The sequence below is a fragment of the Daucus carota genome, chromosome 4 (genome assembly GCF_001625215.2).
Source record: "Daucus carota subsp. sativus chromosome 4, DH1 v3.0, whole genome shotgun sequence".
In the NCBI taxonomy this organism is placed as follows: domain Eukaryota; kingdom Viridiplantae; phylum Streptophyta; class Magnoliopsida; order Apiales; family Apiaceae; genus Daucus; species Daucus carota.
Window position 1 is genome coordinate 25471827 of NC_030384.2, and position 10600 is coordinate 25482426.

General features: G+C 33.6%; 2 protein-coding genes across 2 annotated transcripts; both read right to left on the reverse strand.

Moving 5' to 3' along the window:
• Positions 1 to 2059: 2059 nt before the first annotated feature.
• On the reverse strand, positions 2060 to 4630 carry LOC135151934 (uncharacterized). The gene is made up of 3 exons (XM_064091081.1): positions 4405 to 4630; positions 3101 to 3177; positions 2060 to 2438 (listed from the first exon to the last, which is right to left on the reverse strand). The coding sequence occupies exons 1-3, from the start codon at positions 4503 to 4505 to the stop codon at positions 2299 to 2301; spliced, it is 318 nt and encodes a 105-aa protein (XP_063947151.1). The 5' UTR covers positions 4506 to 4630; the 3' UTR covers positions 2060 to 2298.
• Positions 4631 to 6739: 2109 nt separating this feature from the next.
• Positions 6740 to 9325, reverse strand: LOC135152272 (endo-1,4-beta-xylanase 5-like). The gene is made up of 5 exons (XM_064092130.1): positions 9317 to 9325; positions 8804 to 8927; positions 8547 to 8716; positions 8082 to 8180; positions 6740 to 7972 (listed from the first exon to the last, which is right to left on the reverse strand). The coding sequence occupies exons 1-5, from the start codon at positions 9323 to 9325 to the stop codon at positions 6836 to 6838; spliced, it is 1539 nt and encodes a 512-aa protein (XP_063948200.1). The 3' UTR covers positions 6740 to 6835.
• Positions 9326 to 10600: the final 1275 nt, after the last annotated feature.

A 10600-nucleotide genomic window follows, 5' to 3' on the forward strand; every position in this document is an offset into this window, starting at 1 on the left:
ACGTTAAAAAATATGTATAAAGTAGTGGAAAAGAGAAAGAAAAATGGGTGAGGTGGTGAGATCTATTGATTTTTAATGTATAAAAGGAAGATACTAGAGTAAAAGTAGTGTGAAAAGAGAGAAAAAGTGGGGAAGTGGTGGTACTTATTGCTTATATTTGGTAAGTGTTAAAATGTAAAGAATTAGATGGGACACCTTAGAAAGGAAACTCTAAAGAAATGGTTGAGATAAAAAGAATATATGTGCGCGATGGAAATTTGGTAAAGAAGAAAGATGAGGTTAGCTGTGAAATTAAGTTCTTGTGTGATGGTTGATTGACTTATTTATAGGTTGTCTGTAATGTTATCAATTTCGATCTCCTTATCGTGTCTAAGTATTCCGTATTAAAAGATCAAGCCATATATAATTATTGGAAGTAAAGAAATCTAAATCTATTTGAGATAGGTTTCTTGTGGATGGGTCTATGGCCAAGTTAGTAATCCATATTGTAGATGAGTCTTTACAGAGTCTTCGACAATCTGCTTGAGAGGGGTTCCCATATACTGAAAGAGGGAGCTCACTCTACAAGGGCTAGTCATGAGGTCAAATATCTCTTTAAGTATATAATTTTACAGATACAACATTATTTTAATTATTGGAGGTAACACTGACCTCTACTCAGTATATCTTGGAAGAAGATATATTGTACGATGGTTATCATTTTCTAGGTACGCGTGGACAAGTTTTTAACCTGATCAAAGATAATTTATTAGAATATATGAAAAGATTTTTTTTCTGGAAATATCGGTACATGATCAACCAGATCCTCGTTTAGGGTAACCCACTAGAATTTAAAATCAAGATGCATGATCATCTTCACATAATGTGGAGGGCCTTCAAGGCTTCAACATATAACATGATCATCTCAAATCCTTGCACAATGATAATCCAACTCAACAGAATATGAGATTAATAAAAGATGTTGTAGATCATAGCTGAAAGAGCTCCGGAAATCATGACTATCAAATATCAAATAACCTTAGAGAGGCCTTCATGTACTTCATTAAACCTACCTCTATAAAGGGTGGCTTTCTGGTACAAGTCCCATGATTAGCACAACTATGTTTCTTCTTTTCTGTACGAGCCTCTATGGACACGCCTTCTCTTTGCTAGCCTCTTAAGGGCGCACAAAGAACACCTGTATTTCTTGATCCGGATTTCCTAGTTTACTTGTTTGTCCTTCATCATAAATAAAAGGCCATTCAAATTATGACTATAACAGTAAACTTTCTAAAATCTCTCAAAGTTCTAACAGAATATTATAAACTTTTCTGACATAAAATGAGTTTCTTACAATCCGTATTCCTTTAACACGCAACTCTTTGATGGTTAAGATATCAAGTACGAGGACAAGTAGTGTAATTTGCATTTCATCCTTTAACTGACTATGTAATATATTTGACATTAACTTATTTGATACTTGACAGAGTTATCAAGCACAGTAAATTCATCTGGTCACAGGTTATGAAGGAGATTTTAGATCAAGGCAATAATGCGAAAGGATTTGAAAAGTGATGAATTTTGAATGAATGTAGTTTAGTACTTGCCATAAGTTAAGTGAACAAGGAATAAGATGCAGATAATGGAGGAGTCAACAACAGGTTATATGAATTCAGAGTCGTGTTGTGATGTTGCTAATCAAGTGCACATTTTGCTGACACTTCTTCAAGATTATAAAGGCAGATCACTTCTCTTTCCGTGATTTTGTCACTCAAAAAAGATTTGAAATCTTTGAAATTCTGACGTAATACATTGAATTTTTAGTTGCTTGGTTATGCTGAGGACTGAGGTGATCTCGGCATTCTCCAACTTGCAGTGCTTTCAAAAATTGTAGAATTTGCTCCTGACAAGATATAATAATTAAAGTTATTTGTAGAAATTGCTAATAAATTTGTTTTCTCTCGCGATTGTTAACCCAAACTGTAGTTCTTTTAACAAAAATCTACCACTGCTTTGGTAGCTGCTTATACAAAATTTCGACATCAAGCTACAGGACACCCTGCTTTGAAAGCGAGATGCATTTGCAAAGAAAGAAATAATCACCAGGTTTTATATGTTAGTTGCGATATATATTGTTTGATGTTGGCCTATGTATTTGTGGCTCTTTCATTTCCATGTGCTCTCCAGAGCTCTATTCTTTTTTAACAGTTTGGCTAATAAGTCTACAATATTTGTCTACAAGGAACAGAGATCAATAGATAAATTTAGAATGCATTGTTCATTGCTTATAAATAGCAGCATAGTTTTCACCAAGACAAATCATTTTTTGATGTCCATGTCCTTGAGACCTTTTTCGTTTGTGAAGTCGGTAACAGCTTGGTCAAAGGTGCTCCGAATATGCTGGCACATGAGCATCAGGTCCTGGCATGAGTCTCTTAGCACCTCACTAGCTGGATCGCCTGCAGAAATGGAAATAAATATCTTAAAGAAAAGATTGATATGGCATTAAGTATCACGAAAAGAACAAAGAAGGTAAGTTCTACTTTCATTTTTAGTTCGTGGGGTAAATTTGTTTAGCCTTAGGGTAATGATTAACCTAAAACACAATAGTAAACTATGTTTACTACACAGTTAGGAAGGAAAATGGGTTAGACGGGTTATTATTATAAAATTTAAGAACTGTTAGAAGCAAATTTTCTGATTCAGGATCGATATATCTTATATGAATCACAGACTGAATAAAAGATATCATACTTATTATAAAACAGACGCAGAATACAAGTAAAACAATAGAGTGACAACTAGATGCAAGTAAAACAATAGAGTGACAACTAGATGAAATCCTGTAGTCTGTCCAGGTAGTATAAACACAATATAACACAAAACAACGAGAGTGTCATAACTAAATTTTAATATGGAAGTTATTTTTAAAAAAATGGGTGAAGGTCATGACCTGAATTCTAAATGAATTCAATCAAGAGAACACACACATCTGTGATGTCGAATCAGATGTTAATGAAGGACTTCATAATATTAAAGAGAAACAAAAAGGGACTAGGAAGTACAATTACAACCAAACAAGACCCGATAGTACAGACTAAAATAAAAACTATAAATTTACCAGTAGTCTGCACTCTAACATTAACGCGAGCTTCTGATGGATGGGGGATGCTGTAACCGCTAAATGTAACTCTTGGACTGCAAGTTAAAAAAATCATAATTTGTCATACATTACTATTCAGAATTAACAAATGTCCATTCTTATATATAACATCAAATAGACACAATAAAGGCACCAAGAGAAAATATTATGAGCTGACTGCAGGATATTAAAGTTAATTCTAAAAAAGAATCTTTAACTTTTATGACTAAGTTGTTCTCAAACTACCAAGATACTCCTGAGAACAAGATCCAAGATTAATACTCAATAGCATATGTACTTATAGAAAGTTGTCCTTTAGAATTACTTACAAAATGATCCCGCTCAAATTATACATTAAAATTCTGAACTATTAAGTATGATTTTGTTGGATTTGCAGAACAGAGTCTTATCATACTCAAGCTGGCCTAGTGTTGAAAATTAATTTCACAGAGGAGGTTAGAACAAGCTTTTTGTTTCTTCAGGCCACATACATTGGCAACTTATAAAAAATAGATTAATTTAGAATCAATGAAGATTCCTTAAATTATAAATTCCATCAATTTTTCATCAATTACAAGCATATTTCTAGCTTTCTTAAATATATGCAACTACAAAGCAGGAGTGCAGGACAACACTAAGAGGTGAAAATGCTGGCAATGCAAAGAATGTACTAAAAATTACTGACAATAATCACATTGAACAAACTTGTTCAAAAAAGAAACTATTAAACAGAATCTAATTCAAAATCAATAAATCTTTTCTTGTTCTGCGCATGGGTGGACCTGAAATTCAAGAAGCCCTAATCAAAACCAGTTTATGAGCACTGATTTGTATATAATCCGCATATTCTTCAAATTTATATATAAACGATTACAAATTTCCGGGACCCTAAACGCCCCGGGCAGGGCTTAACTTGTATAATTTGTATTTACTCCACGTATTTTCCGTATTTATATATAAATGATTCTGAAATTTCAGGTCCGTGAATAGGAACTTTTCCATGGTCTTTAATACTCCAAATTACAAACTCCGAACCACAAATACTTTAAATATGGTATGCGTTTGTCGAAAAATAAATTAAAGGACAAAATATCAAAAGTATTCACCAGCCATCACCGGAGATTGGGGGTTCGAATCTCGGAAAGACAAATGTAAATATCTTTTGATAATTGTGTTTTGATGTCCCTTAGCGGGCAAACATTGAAGCATCTAGGCACGTGTATACATATATAAAAAAATAATGATAATACGCAGAGAGAGAGGCAGAGAAAAGAGTAACAGACTCTTGATTAAGAGCAAAACGAAGTGAATTAGCGAGGGTGTGATCTTCCTCGGACAGCGTGAACGTTGATGATGATGGATCCTCAATTGTTCCTAGCTCCATGGCTCTTGCTCTGCTCTCTGCTTCCACAAACTTAAAACCCTAATTTAACAAATAATAAACCCCTCCCCAATTCTCCCGGTTTTTCTGGGATGTTTGCAAAATATTTTATTGTTCACCCTATAAATAAATTATGACCAAGTCCACGCTAGTTGTCACTAGTGAGCATGGCTGTCAAAAAATCTTAAAGATCGGAAATCGTATCTGAGAAAAAGTGGATATTATTTGAATTCGAAATAAAATAAATATTATCTATATTCGAATCTATGATTAGGGCTGAGTATTCGGTCAGTTCGGTCCAAAACTGAACCGAACCGAAATAACCGAGAACCGAAATAGTTTTTTTTCCTGGACCAAATCGAAATTCTGTTTTGCACCGAACCGGAATCGAACCGAAATAAATCGGTTCGGTTCGGTTCTTCCTCAAAGAACCGAATTTTTATAGAAAAAAAATTAAAACATCAAGTCTTACAGATCAAGAAATTTAACTCTGCTTATGAACTATAGTTTTGTAATTTAACTACAATTACTCTGCTTATACTGCTACGTATCAAGAAATTAATGCAGAAAGCATAACATATACAGAAGAGAAAGCTTAGCATAGCAGTATTCTGGAGAGCAGGACAATAATTGTAGATAATAGAAAGTGAATCTCCGATTCTTGTAGCGAAATAAAGAACGATGCTTAGATTTGTGATTAGAGATTGGGTTTATGTGTGCGAGACTGCGAGTAGTGCGGCTGAAGCCTGAATGCTCTGAAGTTTGACCTGAATACGCACGCATATATTAACATATATTATATATATTTAATATATTAAATTAATAATACAAAAAGTTCGGTCTATTCGGTCCAGAACCGAATATGTTTTGAAAGAACCGGACCAAACTGAAATTTATTTCGGTCCGGACCGAACTTTCGAAAAAATCGGAACCGAACCGGACCGAATTTTTACGGTTCGGTTTGGTTTTTCGATTCCGGTTCGGTTTTGCTCACCCCTATCTATGATATTCGAATCCAAAATTAAATACATATTTGATATTTAAATTATATAATATATAATTATATGTAATTAAAATTTTATTCTACTAGCGTGTTGTGTAGTGTGTGTATATGCATAAAATGATATATTTATACAAATACTAAAATACTTTATACATATATAAAAATATCATTTCAGCTTAGTCGTAAAAAAATTGTTTGAAAATCATCGTCCGAAATATCTACCCCGTATCCGACATCCGTCCGAAATATCCGACGTTCGTCCGAAATATCTGCCCCGTATCCGAAAAAAGCGGATATTATTCGTATATGAAATAAAGCGGATATTGTCCGAATCCGACAATTACTGACACGGATACATATTCATATCTGAATTATCCGTTTGACAGCCCTCTTGTGAGCACGAGATCGAGGGTATCAGTAGTACGTCGATCATACAAATTTTATAACGGAGTAATAATTAAAATTTCAGTATAAAATATCGGTAGACCACTTAATATGACATGTCGATGGGCGATAGAATTAACTTGACTATATCATTGTTAGAATATTTCTAAGTTCATAATACTTTATTTAATTTTATTTTTCGATCATTTATAACATGATGATATTTTCTGGGAATATATTTATAATTTATTGTAACCGATAAATTGTAAAGTTGGAAAATATTTCAGTAATGACATTTACATATTAAGTATAAGCACTTCACGAAATTGACTGGATACAAAATCACGAAATAAAAAAAAATTAGAATTGCCAAAATGACTTAGTTTTGTTATTACAGGAACATGTGTTGTTCAACAAATCTCGAATATGAACCATTTCATAAATTTTTATGAATGTGTTTATTATATATGGAATATACGTGATACTTATCCAATAATATGCGACAATCATCTTCTTAGAATCGAGTTAGATGTTTAAAACTCCTAAAGATCAAGAGTTCCCTTACCTTTTTAGACAATCTGCCATATCTAATGAGTGCACCTCAAAACTCTAATCTTAAACACCGGTGAACTCAAGCACCGTGGCACCTCGATGCACAATAATATTACCAGTACCAATATCAAAAATCAGGTGCAATAATATTACCTAAAACCTTCAACAAACAGACATGAATTTTATTAAGATGTTGTGGAACTAGATTATACCAATATCAAAAATGGGGCGCAATTATTTTATCAGGGGATGCAATCTTCAAGATAAGCATATTTGTTGTCTAAGAAGCAAGAAGGCAAGTAATTTGAAAGGTACACTAAAATAATTAATTTGACTGACAGGTACCCGTTACAAATCTGGAATATATCTGACTGCCAAAATACAGCAGCATAACTCATACATGGATATGAATATGAAAATTTTCATTCGCAGGAAGCTTATCATTAATCTCTACAGACTGAATAGTGGACGAGTTTTTTGTCGGATGCAGAACAGTTACTTCGTATTCTCCATGAAACAATGACACTTCAAGTAATCCATTATCATCTGCTGTAAATTCTTCAACCTCTGATCTCCATTCATTCAGCAATCTGTCAACCAGATCTCCAACCGGAGTATTCCTAAAGTTATTGTCAGCTAATGTCATGTCGTAACCGTCTACTGCAGGCCCTGACCACATCACAATCCCCTGAACAGCAGGATGTGCAAAGCCTTCTCTCAGAATTTGTTCCAAATATTGTACCTGATTCGGATTTGGCTTGACATCGACCTCTGTCAGCCAAACAGGCATTCCTGTAGCTCCCAGAGTGTCTAGTGCAGATCTCATGTAAACAATGTTTGGTTGATATTGACTGAAATGAGACTGCAAGCCAATCCCAATTGGTGCACCACCCACACTCCCCTGAATTTCACGCAATTTGTTTATATAATTCTGAGGAAGTGAAGCGGGATCTCTGCCATCCTCTACTGTATTATACTCATTCATGAACAATGTGGCTCCATCAAGCTGGTGAGCCTTGGCGTACTCAGTGTTTGAAAATCCGTTGCCTAATTTGTCATCAAAGAACCGGAAATGCAAATTTTCATTGACAACATCCCAAGCAATCACCTTTCCTCTGTATCTTGACATAACAGAGTTGATTCTTGTATTAGTTGCGGCCCATAACTGATCAGGATTAAGGCCATAGACCCAATTGGGCTGGTAGTGAGGATCTTCCCAGAAAACGTTGTGACCTCTTATGGAAATGCCATGTGATTGGGCAAAATTCACCATAAAATCTGTGTTGGCATAGTTTTCCTGGCCTTGGCTCGGTTCATTATCATACCATTTCATTTCATTCCTAAAAGTGGTGACTCTGAATCTTGACGAAAACCAGGACTGATAAGCCTGGTTGTTAACAATGTTCTTGGTCATGGAACACCCGAATGGAAAATGTTGTTTGACTTGATTTATGATCACTTTCGCGCCTCGAACTGCCTCGCCATTTTTATTTGCATCACTTATATTCAATCTGATTGTCCTCTTGCGCACCTGCAGATATTTCCAGTCCCATCAGTACAAATACTATCATCTCAATCTATACTACAATTATCTGAAAATAAGTAAGTCATTCGGGATATGCAGAGCAAGCCTTCTTTACCTCGGAAATTCTTTGTTCTTGGTGGGATCTCCATTGTTCTTTAGTGAATGGTTGTAGCGAAACATTGTCCACCCAAATCTCTGCCAAAGCATTTTTGGCCTGCACATACACAAAGACATATATGAGGACTTAGTACATTGATGATTAAGATTTAAAATTAAAAATATACGATATTAAAATCGTAAGTTATTAGCAATCACCAAAATATACTCCATACAAGATTAAGGTTGGGAATGAGAATCGGGATGAGAATGGAGGGTATGGGAATGGGGGTTAATGGGAGTGAGAAGGGCATGGAAATTCAAAGAGTGTCAAGAGTATGATTTAACCACGAAAAAAGATTGGGATTCTCTTCCATACCACCAAACAACAAATTCAAATTTCAAACACTTATGCATGGGATTGATGTTTCGATTCCCATTAACCGGGCTTATAACCGTGCACTAAACACCCTCGAAATTATACCTTAAAAATAATGTGAGCAGGAGCTGTCACATTTGCCACAACTCCACCTTTGAGCATGGACCAACATCCATGACTGGCAACAACAGTACCAATTTCAAAAATAGCCCCGCTCGAATAGTTAAATGCTGCTGTTATACTGTTCTCACTTCCTTTACTCGCTTGAACCCAAGCTGTATTACAACACAACAAGTTATTGATTTTTAAAATAAAAATATTTATTGATTTTTGAAATTCAGAAGAGCACGTGACTACATTACCGGAGAAAACGTAATAAAGTCCATCCTTGAGTTGAACTTTTTGTGGGAACACACCGCCATTTGTCCTTTTTGTTTCTGTGAAAATACCTCCTCCATATTGAGCGGGAAGGGGCTCTTTTAAACACTGAAATTACAGCAACAATGGAGAAAATTATGTACAATGATGACAAAGACTTTTATTCACGATAACTGTCAGAAAATCCAAATATTTATGATTCTACTGATTAAACCAAATTAACACATGAGTGTCTATATGCGAAAATTGAAAGAAAAACACCTCTTCTCTAGACTATAACATCTACGGGGCCATTTTCTCTTTTAAAATAATTTTTTAAAGTAATATTTTAACAGATAAAAGAATATAGACATATATATTTCTCATAAACTTTTAAAATAATTATTTATGAATACAATTTATATATAGTAATTGTAATTAAAAATTACATCTCCAAAATATGACTTGCAACGATTTTTTAAATAGATTTTGGTAGGAAAAATTAATAAGTTCTTAACAAAAAGCATTATTGTTGACAAATAAACGCATAAATCCAATGGAACTAAGAAAAAAGTACTTATCAGCAGCACACAGTACAGTATAACAAAGATGAAGAACATAATTTTCTTGCCTCTGTGGTGGCAAAATAGTCATAATCTTGAGCATTGATCCCTGCAAACCATGATATACAGATAGTTAATTACATGTGTTTTTCTTATCATCCATCTTAACATGTAAATACATGATCTAATAACTAAAAAAACCTTGTACAGAAGAAGCTAAAGCTGCATTCATCACCATCAACATGAATAAAAACATAACTTTCTTCAAATCCACGACGCTCTTCATGGTTTTTTGATCAACTAATATAAAGTTCAACGCATGCAGGAAATAAATAACGTGGTTTAACATCAGGAGCAACCCATATATATACAAATTTGCAGCATCAACAAGGACTTGGTATTTTATCTTTTGCAATTAATAAATTAAATGGGTTAGTTTGGAAGCCTGCCTTATTAATTGCTACCCATCTAAACATGATCAGTGGGATTATTTAGATATCCTGCTATAAATTCTGATCTTCCAAAAATATTAACATGGTAACAGATTTTACATGTACTTTTTCCTCAAAGTTGTTTTATTTCTTATCTTTTAATTAATGATTTAGTTGTGCCGTGCTTAACATTATATAAAAATCAGATATTATATCAAACTACTTGAGAAGCCGCGCGTTGCGACGGCCTATAAAAATTATATTAATGATTCAAAATTTATATTTGTAAGATAAGATACATGTGTGACAGTCTATTAAAATTATATTAATGATTCAAAATTAATATTTGTAGAATAAAATAAATTTTATATTATAAACATCACGATACAATACCAATATTAATATATAAAATTACAAAATTGGACTATAATTCATTAGTGAAAAAATGAAAATAAATGTCTACATATAATTAACGATTTAAATCATGACAAATCTTGATTTTAGTTGTTTTTCTTTTTTAAGGTAATCATGTTTTCACTAACATTGTCATTAATTTCCAAACATTACTTCTTAGACATAAACAACATGCCCTACATGTAAAAAGTATACGGCTCTTTAACACATTGATTGACCAATAAAACAGACAGTAAACTTGCAAGAACATAAGTGTTCTCATCCTATCATTGACGAACAATTGTGATACGGGCTATAATAATATAATGATTATTAAATAAGATCCAAAAATGAAGGCTCGGTTAATAAGGTCTGATCTATGATATATTAATTAATTTCATAATTAATATAAAAA